The sequence below is a fragment of the Amblyomma maculatum genome, chromosome 3 (genome assembly GCF_055883805.1).
Source record: "Amblyomma maculatum isolate TAMU_Amacu chromosome 3, ASM5588380v1, whole genome shotgun sequence".
Lineage (NCBI taxonomy): Eukaryota > Metazoa > Arthropoda > Arachnida > Ixodida > Ixodidae > Amblyomma > Amblyomma maculatum.
The window spans coordinates 210487282-210506211 of NC_139346.1; the positions used below are offsets into that span (position 1 = coordinate 210487282).

The following is an 18930-nucleotide window of genomic DNA, read 5'->3' on the forward strand; positions in this document are numbered from 1 at the left end:
ACGCATATGTCCCCCGTGTTCATCCACATTCTGCTTCCAGCTAGTTACTCGCAGTTTTGCTGCACTGTGGGCTTTGCCACAATGCTTCACCTTGAAACTGTGCGGTGAAGCATCCTCAAAACACAACGGGGCTGTTTTGTGCATATCAATACATACTACTGAGTCACACAGCGAAAAGGGCGGGGAGGGTACTAGGGTTCTAGAGCAATCCTTCAACTTTCCCAGCAGTGTGCACAAAGCAAAGCGCTTGACGAAACCGGGAAAAGTTGCCGTTTTCACTCATCTCAAATGCTGACAGCTGCCATGAGATGTTCATCAGATAAAATTACAATGCAAACTGTCATCAGCAATTCTTTCCAGCCAGTTCAATAATTTGAAGTTTAGGGTATTGGGAGATTTTTTTCAGCTCCATTGGAGGCTGAAATAACAAGAGTTTGCTGTAATTGTGAACAGAAAAATGCGCTTAGTAGCATTTAATGCTGTTAGCCTGTTCCAAAGTGCTCAGAAGTAGTCCATAAAAATGCTTTAACCATGCTCCAAAATCGGACTTTTGCTGCTCCAAAGCTGCTCCTAGAATTAAGACTTTTGCAACTCCCGTGCCTACTTGCACCTGTCGGTGGTACATGACACAAACGAGTGATCTAACAGACTCATACAAATGTAGTAAAAAACGAAAAATTGGTCTGAAACACATGGTCATTGAGACAGCATCTCTCTCTTTTTCACATCACCAGTTTTAACTGGTTGCCAGCAAGTAAAAACCCACGAAAAAAACTTTTTTTAAGGTGATATGTGACCACGCCTTTGAATGTGTTGTCAGTGCAGAAGCGTATGAAATGTTGAAGATGTGGGCAGCGCATGCAAGTGCTTTTTTATTTTCTTGTTACAACTCACACGTGATGAGAAGTTGCGGTCTACCATTTCTGAAACCTTGGATGTTGAACTGAAATCTGACAGCTTTTCATTATTGAAGAAAATCAAACCTATTGATCCTTTGAATGTTAGCCAAGGCCAGTGAAATATTTCATTCTGTCTAGAAAATTATTTTTGCTGGTTTTGTTATTGTGGGGTTCAGCTGTACAGCCTTTCTTAGAAGCCACTTGGTCTTCTTGTATCATCCACGGAAAACCTGACTCATGGATTGGACAAGATGAAAGTTCTCTCACGCACGAGAGTCATATAGTAGGACTCAACAGTGACCTCATTGGTCTCAACTCCTGATATGGGCTGTATTTTGAGAATCTAAACTGTACTTTTGGAGAGGATGGTCTCTAAGCCTAAGTCCTGCAGGTTTCAGGAAAAGCGAAGGGGCAGGCACTGTGAACACAGGGGATGCCATCCTTTGGCTGCGGTTCAGTTGATGACAAGTGAAAGTGATGGGTTGGCAGTAACTAGTATAGTACATGGAAACATTATGTGGTTCTTCTACACATCTTTCGCTCTCTCTTTTTGCGTTCTAGGACTTCCTAATGGTGTGCTGGTCATACAAGCCACAGGATCGGCCAGCATTTGCCAAGCTCCAGCTGCAGCTACAGAGGCTGCCCAAGAAGCGGCTTGCCCGCAGCCCGTCACACCCGACCCATCTCTCCCGATCAGCCGAGTCGGCTTTCTAGGCACTCCTTTCTTCGTCTACTCCTTCCTCCCTTCCTGATCGTTGCCCACTTGCTGTAATGTCTGCTACAGCCTATTTCGTTGCTTTTTTCATGCCTCTTGTTCTTTGCTTTTATTTTGGCTGTCAGGGCTTCTCTGTGTCCTGCTTAAGGGGTGGAAACATCTAATTTTGAAGCTGTAGAAAGCACATTATGGCCTTTCTCTGTGTATAATATCACCCACACCCAAGTATTGGACAGGCCAGTCGCTTAAAATATTTCTTATTCAGCGCCAAAGAACCATTGCAGGCTCTTTCTCACATATGAGGTTGGGAACAGTATCAGCAAATTCTGGGGATGTCGCAGCACAGCAGTGTGACATACAGCGAATAGTGACATGCGACTTTGACCATGCACTGTGTCAATGCTTGTTGGGCCAATAAGTAGGCACTGTTAGAATGCAACTGCATCTGCAGTCAAGTACAACCTTCCTGCAGATGAGACAAAGACATGATTAGCTTGTTTTGCAATACCTTAAAATAAAACGAGGGCTGCGTTTGCACATGTTAACACTTGACGCTCAGCAGTAAGCACCATATTTTAGCCGACATCGATCCCCTTTCATGAAATGTAGGCCTATTAAGTCTGCTGGCTTTGTAGGTACGGTGCAGAGAAAGTTGGCAACTGACCTTGAATCAGTGTTCCCTTAATTCCTATGATGCACAAGGAATAAGTAGAAAGTGCCACTGCTAGACGATGTGATCCACTGCGCTGACTAATGCTGCAGGCATCTGTCATAACTAGTTGTAATTTGTGGACAACAAATTGGCCATTTTAATCATTGGAAATAGGTGCTGTACTTCTGGATAAAGCAATTTACAGGTCAACTATGTTGGTCATATTGGAGAATGCAAATACAGTGATAAATGAGCAAGCAATGCCGGTCCTGCAATGTGTCAACAACCTGGCTATGAAGCATGTCCCAGGCTGTTTCCCTCACTCATCGGCACTCCTTGCAGAGTTTTTGCACTGCATAAACAGGCAAATGTGCAACAGGTGCGGAAAATAGTTCTGCTTACCCCAAATACAATGCAGCTGCATTTCATGCTGAACAGATGTGAAGCTGTCACCTGCATCTATGCAGCTATGCAAACCAAAGTAACACTGTGGTGCAGCTGTCTTCAGCGCTTCTGAGAAAGTTATGCTCTTGTATGGTAAATGCTGAATCCTGTAGTATTATTATCTCGAAGTATTCATATAGCCAGTGCATGCACTGTTTGCTAAGCAAGCAGAACAAAACTGATACATCGAATCAAATTGAATGTGCGTTTGCATAGTTTCAGCACAAATGCGCATGCGCTGCCAGACCCACTTACGACGTCATGCTTAATGAACTAAACACGCCAGCAACAGTGAAGCCCAACGTTCACTGTAGGTCTCCAAAACCTTGCGCCATCCACGAATTGCAAACATTGCATAAAATTGTGCCAATGCTCACTGTAGGTCTCCAAAACCTTGCGCCATCCGCGAATTGCAAACATTGCATAAAAATGTGAATTCCCAACGCTACCCAGCTGGCTCTGTCAGCAGCACAGTAGATATAGATTATGCAGACGACGCACGAAACGAGCCATACCAAGGAATCCTAGTAGCCCTTGCGAAAGCCACAATTTTTGCTATGTAGCTTGGATTTTGAGGGCTTCTCTTGCGTTTTCCTTTGCCTCTCTTAAGCTTTCCTTTCTTGATGGGCGAAGTGAAGAGGGCAGCATATATTGGGGAGCACGGATAGTGATTCATTGTGCTGTCGTAACGTCACAAAGGAATTGGCAAACGGATGCACTGTCAGCTACGTGTCATCAATGCAGAAATCTTGTTGGCATGCGTGGTCTGCTTGCGGACTGGAATTGGCCCAACCAACCTACTTTTCTTTAGAACTCCATGGCGTCCCTAGCTCGCTTGGATTTTCTGAGCTGTCATCGTACCAATCAAGTGTGTCATCATTTCGAAAGGCAGTGGTCTATATGAGAGCTGGCCTATTTGGCCGGTTTCCTGCTCTACCTGGGTACAGACATTCCAACGCAGCCTTTGTGCTCAGATTCTGAAATTGTTCAGTATGAGTAATGAAGCAATAAATTATTTATCATGAATATATGAATTATCAAGCAAAAAGCACGCAAACTAAAAATTAGGTGTCGCCACCCCTTTAAATTTGGAAAAGAAATACAGTCCGTGGCAGGTGGCCACAAAATGTTCATAGTGTGGGTGCATTAAACAAGATGAAATTGCCTTGCAGAGAGCTTGTAGACTCGGGAATGTGAAGGTGCGCCAGTGTTTATGGTCTCCATTCCTGGCTGCACTCCAAGGCACACCACAGGCTGTTGTGGCTCTGTTTGCTGTTTTGTGGAAATTGAGGTGGTTCAAGCAAGTGAATGCCATTTGCTGGAGAAGCATAATGGGCACAGATACCTTAGTGTAGGGCTTACTGTGAAGAAATTGCTTTATTTCCCCTGTAAATTGAGGCAGTTATAAGCATTATGCAGCAGCATATTTCTTACTCGAGCGATGAAAGAGGTTTGTGCGCAATGTATGTGCATGTTTTCAAGCATTCATTTTTTTTTTTTACCTGGGTAGAGCTGTTCGAATTAATCACCTAATTGTTGAGCAGCATTATTGCGAGCATAGAAAAATACATTATTTGTTCTTTTGCTTGTGAAGAGCAATGCTGTGCTCCGGTGTCCAGACAGTGAGGGCAATGCTGGTCATGAGATTTCAGTTTGACCAAGACTGATTACTATATATAAGACTATTATGAAACGCATACGCTCAATGTCAGCTTTATGTTTCTGAATTCATCTGCATGAGTGATTAGGAGGATTGGAGTCCTGTGCCACTTATCTGACTACTTGGTTCTGCTCAAGTTGTAGATATTTATCACAATGATTGGATCCAGGCTCAGATCCTGTTCTTATCAGTTCACACATCCCAAATAAAAGTCTGACACATGACCAGTGGAGATCCAGTTTGTAGTTAGGGCATATCCTGCCTTTTTTTCCCTTTGCCCTGGGTATTGCTTGTGTTGTATGCAACCATGTATTCTTACCAGCCCATCCAAATTTCGGCCTTACTCCAATTTGAAGCTGTTATTTTGTTTCCTGAGACTGAAAAATGAGTGGGTACAGAAGCGTGCAGGCCATTTGTTTAATGAGTGGCGGTAGCTTGGAGACATTCATGAGACTACAGCCTTTCTTGTAAATCAAGTGTTAGTGCTGCTGTCATTCTGTCTGTTATTCTCTCTCCTCTATGAGCTGTGTGTGCAATTGAAGGGGAATATGGTAGTCTTACACAGCGTTCATTTTCGAAGAACCTGTTAAGGCAATCTGTGTATCACAACCACTTTAGCAATTGTGATCTTTGGTTCAAATAGGCAAGCAGCACAAAGTACAGGTGCTGCTGTCCAGCTTGAACATTGCTTGGAATCACTGGACCTCTCTGAAAGCTGAGCTGGGACTAGGGCCCCTCTGGTGGTGAAGAAGACTTCTGATTGCCCTTAATATCTGTGGAGCATTTTCCACAGCTGCAGTGCGTTGTGTGTCAGGTTTTGGGATCAACACACCTTTGCGTCAAAGTATACGCTGAGCTTCCGTGTTCAGAGCTTCACAAAGCTGTTTGACATAAGGCTAATTTGATTCTAAGTACCCTTGTGAGCTTGGTCATTTGCCAAGTTCCAGGACCACGCTACGGTTTGATCGCAAAAAGATGCGACAACCTTGCATTATGGACTCACTGTAATGTTGCATTTTCTGGTGGTGTTTCTACCCTATTGGAAATAAGTGTTTGACAGTGCCAACTTTGCTTTTGCATGGAGAACAGACTGCCTCATTCATCCTAGTAGGACATCCTGCTATTTTTGGTGTATCAGTGGTAAGCTGATAGCTCCTCATATTGGCCTGGTGCAAGTTCCCGCTAGTAATTAGCTCGATGTTTCAGGAAGGAAACCTGTCTTTGGAGGAAAGTGGCAGTAGACTGTTGCACTTTTTGCACAAACTCCACGTTTATGCTATTCCTTGCCAGAGGAATCTTTTTGACAAAGACGAGCCTCATTGGTGAAACATTGGTGCTGAATTTGGGAACAATGCAGGTGCTTCTAAACAGGTGTTTCTTGTGTCCCTCCTCTCCCCTCGCTCTGCTTCTTCGTTTTGTAGTGTAGCCAGGATTACTACTGACTTGACTTTTTACCATTTGCTGTCAGGTAGCTTTCCACTTCTGTTTCTTGCACTTGTCATTGTGCTGTATGCCTGCTGTAAATTTGTCTCTTAATAGGATGCATCTGGTAAAGTGGTGCTCAATGTTGTTGAAATTGGGGTGTAAAAAAATTGAAAGCACTTGATAATTTTGCGAAGTTTAGAAGAATTTGTGAACTGGATATATCAAGTGTTGCTCAGTGCATTACACGTGGGAAGCAGTTATGTATTTCATGTATGTAATTAGAACAGCAGACCCATCAGAATATAGCAGCCTGCTCAGTGCAAGTTCATCCACTAATGCTTGTCCAACAAAGAAATGGCATTTGCCAAGGAGCTGTAATCAGATAATGATTTGATAGAGGCGACACTCCAATCTTTTTGTGACGATTGGTGATTGGTCGGCCTAAACATACCAAACAGTCGGTCAGTCTGTCGTTCACTCTATCTCAAGAAAATGCACCACTCATTTTAAAGTGTGAGCAAAAGCAGCCTCCTTTCTAAAATGCCTGGGCCTGAAATTAGAGACATTCATGCCACGGTTAGTATCCAAGGAAGGGCCCCAGAGGAGTGGCAGCCTAAGGAATACGGGCAGAAGCCTGAAAAATACCAGCTGTATTTTTTGTATTTTGCTGTATTTGCAACCCGTTTTGTTCAGTGCTGCGTATTCTCTTGTTTAATCACCGTTTCCCATGCCGCCTGCCAACAGCATGAGGAAGACAAAACTTTAAGGATAGGTGCATTTGTAGTTATTGTGTGTCTTGTTTAGTGCTGTTAGTTCCTGTCTTTAGTGGTGTTTTGCATGTCAGTGTCGAAACCACTCTACTAGTCTTGATTGTTTCAGCTCACTACCTGGAAAAAAAAAAAAATGTCGAGAAATTTATCATCTAATATGTGACATCAGCACAGGGTTTCTCCATGCAAGCCTTCTTGACTGTAATGTATCAAGTCTTGTTCACACTGGGAGTTCTGCTGTCTTCACTGGTGTAGTGATTTAGGTTATAACTGTGTTTCTTTTGTTGTCTTCTCTCTGCCTGCATGGTGGTATTGTATAGGAGCAGGATGACAGCATATTTGCTTTCAACTTAACACCTTTTCTGTTGCACTTTTGTTTTCAGTCATGCTTGCACCAAAGTGCAGAATGATTTTCATAACTATTACACTGTTGCTGCTAACATCTGCCATGTTGAAAAAACTAGAATCACTGTGCATTGGCTAAGAGAGTGGCGATTTGATTCATTATGCACACCTTGATGTCTTGGGAGTTTTGCTCATTTGTGAGGTGCATCTGCATGCCAGGCTTGTATAGTAAGTGGTAGAAGACTGGTTTATTCGTAGATATAAACAGTGCATGAATGAATATGCGGGGGGCACCAGAGCATGAAGGCTGCATCGGGGCTTCATCATGCATCATTGTATGATGCGTGTGACTGCAGTTACACTTGCATGGCTGATCATTCTAGTGTCACAAAATCTCTTGAGTAATGACGTAACAAGGTTCAAAGCTTTGTAGCAAGACTGTGTTGCCACAGTCGCAGTGGCACTTTCTATGGGTCATGGCCAGAGACCCCAGTGTTGTTTTCGTGATATGCAAACCATGAAAGAAAATGTCTGGCCATTGTGTAAAGTGGAACCACACTTGTGCTGGTGGTCACAAGAGCATGCATGCATGCTGTAGATAATGTAATTGGATCAGTTACTAACAGACATTTTATTTGGTAGTGTCTCCTCAGTAGTATGAGAAGAACATATGCATTCTTAGTAATTACTTTAGCGTAAACTTTTTTTTCTTTTTTCAATGGCTTAGTGCCCTTTTTAAAGAGCTTATTGCTAGCATTGATGTGTTTGACTCTGGCAGGAGTGTTTTGCCTTTGCTGGTGCGTTACATGCTTGGTGCTCAGTCCAGTGGTTTAGACTTATGCTAGAAGCACTTTGTGAGGCCACTCTCTTCTCTCTTTTACTTTCCTGCTGTCTATCCTACTATGAAATAAGCTTCCATGAGAGGCAGAAGAGCCAGGGCCTGTTGAAACAAGGGACTGTGAGCACAACTTTTTGAAACGGCATGGTTTGCAGATAGGTCCTCCTGACACTGCAGTGTCTTGAGGGTCGCATGTTATAATAGAGAGCTGAACTGAATCGCTGTACATAAGTACTAGAGCTCTACTATGTTGTACCAAATGTGAGATAAGAAAGCACTTTATTGTAAATATTGATAGACTACAATGTGTCACATGGAAAACATATGTGTTTCTAGTTGTTGACAGAAAACTTTTTTCGTGCTCAACTTCTTGCCTGTGTAAACAACTTTGCCTACTTTTTTCTATAGAGACACATTTTGTAATCTTGTTTGTAATATTTTTGATGGTGCTCTTTGTGTTATTTGGTCTTGCGTGTCACTTCACTTGCCAGAGACTTGTTTCCGAGCATGTGGCTTGTACTACTGTTAGGTGAGTTAGGCTGACGAGATACGATTGTGTCCACCTGTGTCGCGGTTTCTTTGCTAGAGAGTTACACTGCTGTCACCTTCAAAATAGAGTTCTTCATAGAGTCCTCTGTGGTAGAGACAGTGACATAGTGTGTTTACTGAAACATAGATGTAGCATCATTTATGGCTGTAAGGAATGCTTTACTGTGATGTACTTGGCTTTTCTTCTGGCGAACATGATTGGAAGGGGCATGAGGAAAAGGTGTGTGACATAGATGCCACAGAAGCGCCAGAGGGCAGCTCTGATGACTTTGGGTGTGTTCATCGGCTGCCTTCAATTGCAGGCCCACCAATCATGATCATACTGTGGTGCCTGAATGTTAAGAAGTTGGATGTAAAAAGATGCTCAAAATATGTGCTACATTCACTAATACGGACTGTGTCGGAATGTCTCTTCATTTGCTGGCAGTCGTTGGCCAGGCTGACAACCCATGTGACCTAATTACTGTTCAAGCCATGCGCAAATTCCTGCCATGGGCCTTGCAGTGATGGTATGAGAGCCATAGTTTTCTCATAACAAACACTTTAACTATGCACTCTTCAGTTTTCTAATGTCTTTGCTTTGTCTTGTGCATCAGTGGCAGAAGCTGTAATATTGAAGGCTGCACTGATAGGCCTGCTGGTATAAGCCAGGCTGTGCCTACTGTGTAGCCAGCACACTTCTTTCAGTATTACAACCAGAAAATGCACCTGCTCTGCTTGAAAATTGCTCGTCTGCAGTGAGGGTAACAAAATCAGACAAGAGTGCAGTTTCTCTCCAAGTGAGTGGTCTTGCACCTGCACTTGTAAATGTCAAGCAGTAGGCTGACTTCCTGTGCACATTTCAAAGCAGACGTGTGTTATGCCTCATTCTTCGTTACTAGGGTGGTCCCGGGCTCATTTTCCCAGATGGTAGTGCTTTGCAGAAAGCGTATCCTCTCCTCTAGTATGGATATATGCACATATCAAGCCACACAAGCGATTTCACTCCTTCGCTTCATTTGCTGATGGGGACGCGTAAGCCTTTACACACCTGGCCTTTCTTGCATCTGCTGCTGACATAGCAGTTACAGAGGTGGCCAGTTGGGTTTTTCACGTTTGATTCTAGTGTAAAATTACACTATATATAATACATACATGCACATATACATACAGTCTGTGTGTAAACTACAATGCAGGGTCCACACAAGGAGGAATTTCACCTCTCTCGGGTATAGAGTGTGCGCATGTCAATGTCAAGGAAATATGCCTTTGGCCGCAAGGGCGGGTCTGTAACACGAGGGTGCCAACCAACCCCACTAATATTGTGGGAGCTTGGCCAGCACACTCTCCATGCTTCCATGGGGAGTTGGCTGCGGGGCTGCCAATGACAAAGAAGAGCAAAATAATGGGAGATGAAGGCATCACATAAGGAGGGGTGCATACAAGTTGGGATAGGGGTACGGGTAGAACAACGAAAACAAATAAGGCAGCACCATGAACAAACAACCAAAACATGGAAATAGAATCAAGCATTCAAGATCAAGAAACAACCCAGGTAGCACCACAACGTTGTAGCAATGTTACATTTTTGTTTAAGTCGAACATTATTTTGTGTTGTCAGTGTTCCTTTTTTTTCTAATGTTCTAGCAATGGGCACATATAAATATTTGAACAATGACTCAGTAAACATTTAAACAACATGAATCTAACATCTCAGAATAACAGCATGTGGGGCTAGTTGGCGTATGATACCCGTAACTGGTGCAACGAGGACGACACGAAGAGAGAAAGCATAGCACAGGTGCACGCTACCAACTGTGACACAAAGGAACCCAGACTTCCTCTCTCACACACAAGCTCAACTTCTTCCTCTACACTAAGTACATCAAACTCTCACTCCATTTCTATCCCCTGCAGATGTCTGGCCAACAATGAAAGTTCTTTCCTTTTCAAAATTTAAAATCGGCAACCCTCAAATCCAAAGCAGCATCAAACAAACAAGTCCGACATAGCCACTCACAGCGTCCAAACAGGAAATCAAGGCTGTCGCAACTTCCACCACCTAGACACATCCCTCAAAACAATTCATAAGAAGCCTTCAAGAAATGAAATGTCATTTCTGCATAAGGTCAGAGAGACATCACTGACCTGCTGACATTCATTCTTATCCAATATGCCTCTAAATTTCACGGGCAGCCTGATCCCGACACCTGCCTAGGATCCTAAGCATACATTTTGACAATGAAGGGGTGTATTAATGCCAAAAATGTGTGAGCCATTGTTTCGGGGATTGATGCGGATGACGCCTTGATGGCAGACTGCTTCCAGCGAGAGTATAATACTCACGAGGGATACGGTATATCCTCAGTTACACTTGCTGAGGTCGAGGCCGCCTTTTGTTGGGCGGTAGATAATATTCAAATCATCGACAGGTAGCTCGTAGTGGTGGATGAAGATCTGCTTGGGTTACCGCCCAGAGTTTACGACGTTATCAGTGTGTCGCTATCTCACGTGACCTTGAGTCATCTGATTGGTCGAAACGCCGGAACTGGTTGGTGCCACTGCGGAACCGGAAGAGGTGGCAACATCATTTTCCAGCGTTTCTACCAATCAGGTGGCTCGAGGTCGAGAAGATACCGACACTCACGATAACGACGCAAACTCGAAATACGGGCCCTGGGTGTAGTTGTGCCGGTGTGGCGAGGCCGGCCAGAAGCGGAGGTGGTGAACGCGTGCTGAGTTGTCGGGCGCGAGTGGCTTCGGGTGATGCAGCATTCCGGCTTCAAATCTATTTCGTATCGGTATCGAGTCCGTCATGAGTGACCACTTGATGGACCATGCTGCTGCGGGGGAGAGTCCGGGTGCCGAGGGAGGCGAAGCCGAACCGCGTCTGGGTTCGGTGAGGTCGCTAGGCCTATACGAAGCCTAGCGGGGCGGCTGCCACTTCGGGTTAGAATTGGATGTTTTCCGGAAATTCAGGCTCGAAAGTCTGAAAGAGCGGTTGAGGGAGTTCAAAGGACCTTTACGAACCGTTTGCAGCACTTGAGTTCATAGAGGGTCGATGAGACCGCATACATGCTGCCGATCTGCGCGCTGTAAGTCGACCTCTCTCGCACTACTTGAAGCAGGCCGCTCTCACTTCCATAGGCGGAAATGGTATGTTGTATTGCGGTGCTTGATAGCAGATGGTGTGCTAGGGTGGGCATGTCGTCGTGTGGAATATGCGTAATTTTGCTTCTTCGTCGTGAAAAAGATGTGCATTGAAACCACTTATCAAGTACAGTGTTCTGGAACTTTATCAAACTCCCGTTTGAAAAATTTTCCCGCCTCAAGCGGAGGCCGATTTCCACTGAAACTGCGCAGAAAGCTTGCGCGTTGTCCCCTTTACGAGGTAAGTTTGACCATGGTGCTTGCTTGATTTGGCCGCGCATGATGAGAAACCAGAACAGCCTGCGGCGAGACTGAGGAGCAAATGGCGCAAACGTAAATTAAAAGTCTGTTAAAATTCGATATCCATTGAAATTATCTCTTGTGGCTGCAGCCAGTATGTCCCGGTGCCCATATAATTTGAATATCTTTTCTCGCATTCGCTTCAGCCTCTTTCTGATGTCGTTGGCCGCTGCGTCGATCGGCTGCGTTTTCTGTAGTTGGTGCCGTCAACTCTGCAATCGCTGCGTATGTGTCTGTTAAAATTCGATATCCATTGAAATTATCTCTTTGGCTGCATGCAGCTGTTGTAACGGTGTTTATGGCTCCCCGTATGGCAAGCAATTCGGCGTGTAAAAATTGTTCCTCCATGTAGGTGGCGTGTGTGCTCTCGTTGTGTTGGGGCGCTGGCACATAAACCCATGTTACACTCACCCTTTCATTTCTAATTGTAGCGTCAGTGTAGATGTCTACTGTATTCAGCGGTCTTGTGAGCGCCGTTCTCGGTTGCCTAGCCGTCACGTTCCGCCTACTATAGTAGGTCGTTGTGGCCTTGGTGCGATTACCGGTGCATCCCAAGGGGGTGTCTATCCCCAGGGGCCTCTGAGCAGTATTGATTCGGTTGTCCCATGGCATGATCTGCTTCCCTTGCGTCGTGTTTTCTAGTCGGGATCGCAATCGTATTTTTGCTTCTTTGATAATGTCTCGTATGGGTGGTACACGCTGCCCAGCTTAAGCAGCTCTTCATTCCTCCTGTGCTTAGGAAGCCCAGTAATGGTGCAAAGAGTGGCCCTGTGTAGCTTTTCGACGTCTTTCAGGTCGCGATCAGAAAACTCATACATGGGTGCCCCGTACAGAGTACTACCGGTAGCAATTAACCGTTCTAGACAGTGTTTGGCAAAATTTTTCTATCCTTCCAGGTAACCTGCGAAGACTTTCAACTCTGTGTCCGAGCGCTGCTGCTGTGCAAAACTGCTGGCGCTAACCGGTTGATGATGATGATGACCTGAGACAAAATGGCACATACTCACCGCGGGGGATTGGCCAGGGTGCATTGTAGTTTGTAAATAATTATGTTCAAGGACTGGAGTATTCAGATAAGTATGGATCTTTAACTAGAATTTGGAAAAAAGAAAAAGAAACGGTAATGAAATTGTACCTAGCATAGGAATCTACCTGTTCAAATTATGTAATCATGAATGAAATCGCAAACTGGTTGTAAGGCATATCCCTTGACGCTTGCTCCGAAGGAGAGGAGAACTGGAATAGTTAGTGGAAGGCCTTCAAGAAGCCGTCTTCGTTGTCTTCTGTCGGCGGCATATCAACGGGGGGACAAGCAGCCTTCATCAAAATGCTTACGGCCGGTCTTATATTCAACTGCGATGTTGAATTTTTGAAGGTGCAGGCTCCATCGCGCAAGGCGGCCGGAGGGATCTTTTAAGTTGGCGAGCCAGCACAGAGCACGGCGATTGCTCACAACCTTGAATGGCCGTCCGTACAAATAGGCAAATAGGGGCGAAAATTTGATGTGGCCCTAATGATGGCAAGGCATTCTTCGTCGTGAAATAGTTGACTTCCGCTTTCAATAGAGAACAGTTACCGTGCGCAACGGAAAAACTGCTGAACAGAATATGCCACACTTCTTTCTCCTTAAAATGGGAAACGCTGCACCGGTCTGCGTTGCCTAGTAGAACGCCTAAGGGCTTGTGTCGGGGCTTCTTGCGGCTTCCTCTGTCTGTGCTGGTTCGGTCGTAGGCTGACCTAGAGAAGCGACGCCGGGAAACTGTTTCGGAGAGTTTGAGCCGCTGGGAATGCAGGTGGAAGGAGTAGTATGGTCTGCAGTCGTTAGTGAGCTAACTGGGGGGGGGGGGGGGGGGGGGGGGTTTGCTCGCTCACATGACTTTCGAGCTGGTGATCATCCGATGTACAGCCGCGTTTTAGGTTTTAGGGATAGAAATGGGCCTTATTCTCTTGAGTGTACGCCACGGAATGGTAGACACCGAGACTTAATAATGTTTTCATATATTTTTTTTCTTTTATATTGTACATTGCTTTGTAAGAAAGGGAAGGCGCAGTGTATGTCTTTGACCTTCAAGGTTGTTCAATGTAGCATCGCACATCCCAGGGCTACCTCTCCGTTTTTTCATTTGTTTCATAGGAAAGGAAAGGCGCAGTATCTGTCACACTTACTCTGTGACACCTGGCTCGCGCCGTAAGGGAAGAGAGGAAGGCGTCAGTGAAAGTGGGAAGAGCAGTGCAATAATAATAATAATAATAAAAATAATAATAATTGGTTCACAGGAAGGGAAAGGCGCAGTATCTGTCACACGTTTTCTCTGGACACCTGAACCACGCCGTAAGGAAACGGAAAAATATGAAAGTGAAAGTTGAAAGAGAAAGAGAAGCCGTATAGTAGAGAGCTACGGAGTAATTTCGACCACCTGGGGATCTTGCCTTGCTAGGTCGAAGATGGGGCTGGGACAGGTAGGTCACTGCCACTTGCGGCGGGGGCTAGACTGCCACCGAATTTTTATCTGTTGTAGGCCGTCATTGCAACCGCCACCGCTTCGGCGGTGGACGACGGCTGTGGTTGCGGCGCGTGTCTCCCTCTTCCTTTTCTTCTCTATTTTCTCTTGTCTGCACGAGGCACCCACACGACGCCAGCGCACGTTAAAGATCCCCAGGTGGTCGAAATTACTCCGTAGCCCTCCACTACGGCTCCTCTTTCTCTCTTTCCACTTTCACTCCCCTCTTCCTCCCTTCCCTTACGGCGCGGTTGCGGTGTCCACAGAAGAAACAAGTGAGACAGTTACCGCGCCTTTCCCTTCCTATAAATAAATCAGTTCAGCGGAGGCGACTGAACCCGACCTCGGCGGCTGCGTTTCGATGGAGGCGAAACGAAGAGGCGTCCGTGTGCTGTGCGGTGTCAGCGCACGTTAAAGATCCCCAGGTGGTCGAAATTACTCCGTAGGCCTCCACTACGGCTCCTCTTTCTCTATTTTCATTTTCACTCCCACCTTCCTTCCTTCCCTTACGGCGCGGTTGAGGTGTCCACAGAAAACAAGTGAGACAGTTACCGCGCCTTTCCCTTCCTATAAATCAATCAATCTCTTCTGTCTGCACGAGGCAGCGGAGGTGGCTAAGCTACAGAGCCAGTAGCAGGCCCGTGTATTTTCCTTCTTCCTACAGCAAACTCTCATGCAAGTAACCACACACATGCAAGCAACCACAACAACCACCTGTTGTTGTGGCTGTTCCTGATTTTATTTATAGGAAGGGAAAGGCGCGGTAACTGTCTCACTTGTTTTCTGTGGACACCGCGCCGTAAGGGAAGGGAGGAAGGTGGGAGTGAAAGTGGAAAGAGAGAAAGAGGAGCCGTAGTGGAGGGCTACGGAGTAATTTCGACCACCTGGGGATCTTTAACGTGCGCTGACATCGCACAGCACACGGACGCCTCTTCGTTTCGCCTCCATCGAAACGCAGCCGCCGAGGTCGGGTTCGAACCCGGGTACTCCGGCACAGTAGTCGGGCGTCTTACCACTGCACCATCCCGGCGGGGCTTGTGGCTGTTCCTACAGCCACAACAACAGGTGGAAGGGGAGGTGGAGGGGGTGAAGGGTGTCTGTTCCTGGCCGTACGAGCCTGGGACGGTAGGTCAACGCCGCTTGCGGCGGGGGCTAGCCAGTCACCAAATTTTTATCTGTTGTAGGCTGTCATTGCACCCGCCACCGATTAGGTGGTGGACGACGGCTGTTGCGACGCGCGTACATTTGTCACACAAGAAGTGTGACAGATACAGCGGCTTTCTTTTCCTGTGAACTAATTATTATTATTATTATTATTATTATAACGCCTAGAAAATATATTGTAACCACTATACTTTGGCGAGAGGACCGGGATCTGCGAGAAGAATGCATCATAGTGCAGCGATGACGCTCAGGCAGGCTAGGAAGTCATGGTTTAAAATATGTACGTGTACGTTTAATTTTCGCTAAACTTCATTTTCTAAGACCACGAGAAGCGCCCTTGTTTGAGCCCGCATTACGGCAGTTTCATTCGTTGAAAACTATATAGAGAGAGATAAAAAAATGGATAGAAAGGCAGAGAGGTTAACTAGGCGATGCTCAGATGTTCCTCCCACCCTACACGTAGAGGGTGGGAGGAACAAATGCAGAAAAAGGAAAGAAAGAGCGGCAAGTAAAGGTAGTTTGTTATATGTCCAGAGATCTGGAGTAAAATGGGGGGTAGAGTGCGTACACTAGAATTCAACCTCGAGTTCTTCAAAAACTTAGAGCACGCCTTCACCTATTTCCTTTCTGATGAAGGTGTCGTCCAAGAGCCCAATATGGTAGCTTCTTTAAAAGGGGCGAGAGTCCAAGCGGCGGTTTGTAGCAGCCAGGAAGGCACGCTCTCACTCAAACTTATGGCAGTCACAAAGTTATGGCACGCGCAATCGTTTCATCACACCCGCACTGCTCACATGTTGGAGGGTCTGCCATTCCGACAAGATGGGAATAAGCGTTTGTATGCGCGATGGACTCCTAGCCACAGGCGACACAACACTGTAGGATCACATCGGGCGAGGTCGAATAGTATATGTAGTCGAAGTAACTGGGTAAAGTGGTACGAGTGAGACGTCCAGCCTTGAGGCGTACACTATGATTGTCTAGTCACGTTTCGGGCGAGCAGTCGAAAGTGACTTCCTGTGTCGGCCTAAAGTATGCTTCCCAGGGAAGAAATGATTGGGAAATTATTTTAGCTCAATTAGGGCTGCCATTTATAATTCCCGTCGTCCCCTTTTTGTTGCAACCGTCAAAGGACATGCTCTAACGCCAACGTGTGAGTTACTTCATAGGTGCAATACTGCAGCTTAAAGATTTTTTTTATCGAAAGTTTACTACGCCCTTCCCTAACCTGATCGAGGTGCGTTCCATTTGGCCTTGAACGTGCCTGTCGGGTCGCCGCCTCCTTGCCCGGCTGCACATCCAACATACCACCTTTATGGAAGATCGTGTACGTCTCCCTTTTGAGTTAGCCCTCCACGTACGCGCCCTCTTCCTAAAAACATGACACGTAAAGACCACAATGGCCGGCGCCTGGCGCGGGCGGAAGCCTTGGGCCGCCATTATGGGTCGAAACCCGGCATTTATTACGTGGACGCCTCCGGCCCCCGCCATGGGGGATGATACACGGCCGCAGTGGTCTACCAGTCGAAAACTGTTAACGGGCTTACATTTCGCGCCCGTGACATAACTCACGCGGAGGAGATCGCCATCGCGCTGGCAGCTACTCGTACTGATTCCAAAACAATTATCTCCAACTCGCGAGGGGTCTGTCGGAACGTCGAGCAAGGCTGGTCGCCATACTTAGCCTACCGACTACTTCAAAATTGCACCTATACCGGGGACTCCACTTACCGGAAAATAGTATGCATGGCCTCTGCTCATATGGGTCTCGAGGGGAATGAGGTAGCCGACGCCACCGCCCGCGCGCTTTCTTTCCGTGCTTCCTTTCTCGACCCCCTAGATCAGGACCTCGAATTCCAACCCGTGTATTATTTTAAAGACATTATTCTTTATTATCAATCTTGCCATAGCATTTACCCTCGCCCGAGTAAAGGTCTATCTAAGACGGAGGAGAGGCTTCTACTCCGTCTGTATACCAACACTCTGCTGTGCCCGGCAGCACTAAAACATTTTAATCCTTTCTTCACGGGTAGTTGTCCGCACTGAGCGGAGAAGTCTTCGGAAATCTACCACATGGTGTGGGCTTGCCCATCCAACCCAGCTATTCCTCCTCACCCCAACCACACTCGGGAGGACATGGGAGGCGACCCTGCTCGGCTGCTATGACCTGCAGGCCCAAAAGGCCTTGGTCGAGCGCGTCCGGGCAGCGGCCGACGCCATTGGGGTCCCGTACTAGGAACCCCACCTAGTATCTGTAAGGGCTGGATACCTCCACCCCTTTTAAATCAATAAACGTTTCTCACCACCACCACCCAGCAGTGCGTGGCCTCCGCGCCGCCCGCTACTTCTTCTCCTCCCTCGGTACACATGTGGCGCGCAGAGTAGGCGGCGCTCGCTTCTTCTTCTGCTCCCTCCCTTCTTCTTCTACTTCGCACACCTGCTTATTCTTCTTTACACACCTGGCAAACTTTATTCGTAATGGTACATATCTGCACAAATATACAACATTGCCTGACATAATGTCACATAGCCTTCCAGTTCCCTGCGTATCCTTTCCCGCCACCGCTGTCCATCTGGCTCGCCTCTTGGAGCCCCACCCTTCAAAATGTCCTCGACACCTTCATTTTGTCGACAGCTTACTCAAGGCTGAATAAAGTCCCGCTATACAGCATTAGAAATGGCTATAAGTATCCGCCGTTATTGCCTGGAGTACCACTTCTGAACTATGTCGCTGAGTGGTTATAACTTCGCATAACCTATGCCTTTAAAATCTCGACACCTTCCTGTCGTCTAGAGCCGGGGTGTCCTTGAAGTACGCAGACATTCATGGAGGAATCGCGCGCTTTCGCTTTGTCTACTTAGGTTTAGCCAATTATCTAAGAAGTTTGGGTTTAGCCATGTTAAATCCAACATTTTTAGCTAAATATTTGCTTCATTTTTTATTCGCTACCTCTCCACTGCCTTTATAATACTGTCATAATTTTACCTAATTATTACTGCCTATATTACAACCTCGCTTCTTTAACATTCTCTATTGTCATTCATTCAAAAATCATAATTATGTATGGTACGGCCAAAATCGTGATGATTTTTTTTTTTTTTTTTTTTTTTTCACTGTACCAAACTTTGGGCAATCCCCCCTCTGGGTACATGCCATGGCTTCTGAGGCAAGAAGAAGAAAAAGGTACGCCCATCTTTACCTTTCTTCCCTTTAGTTCGCTTGAGGCGTAAAACTAACATGTGTATATGTGACATCCATTAGTAAATGAGAAAAACAAAAGCTGCTCTAATTCGTAGTGAAACCATTTTTGATATATCAAGGAGCAGGAACGGTTCTCCAGAGCTGCTTGCTCTAACGCTGGCATGCGTTCATCGCATGGTAGGTGCGGTATTTTTGCACCAAGGCGTAAGGAGGGGCCACATTTAAAGATGATAGCACCTATGTGATTGGCACTAAATGTATATTAGCCACGAGCAACTTACATCAGAAACTGCCAGCGGCACCCTCAGAAAATGCATAAAATGCACGGCTGGAACGTGGG

The 18930-nt window shown here is 46.1% G+C and overlaps 1 protein-coding gene across 2 annotated transcripts in view; it reads left to right on the forward strand.

Annotated features, from left to right (window-relative positions):
* Nucleotides 1–8688, forward strand: part of ksr (kinase suppressor of ras) — a 219318-nt gene extending 210630 nt beyond the window's left edge. For both annotated transcript variants that reach the window (XM_084599514.1, XM_084599515.1), the window contains one exon: nt 1461–8688. In XM_084599514.1, the coding sequence (XP_084455640.1) occupies nt 1461–1613 (153 nt within the window). In that variant the 3' untranslated portion in view covers nt 1614–8688. The remainder of the gene's footprint in view (nt 1–1460) is intronic.
* Nucleotides 8689–18930: the final 10242 nt, after the last annotated feature.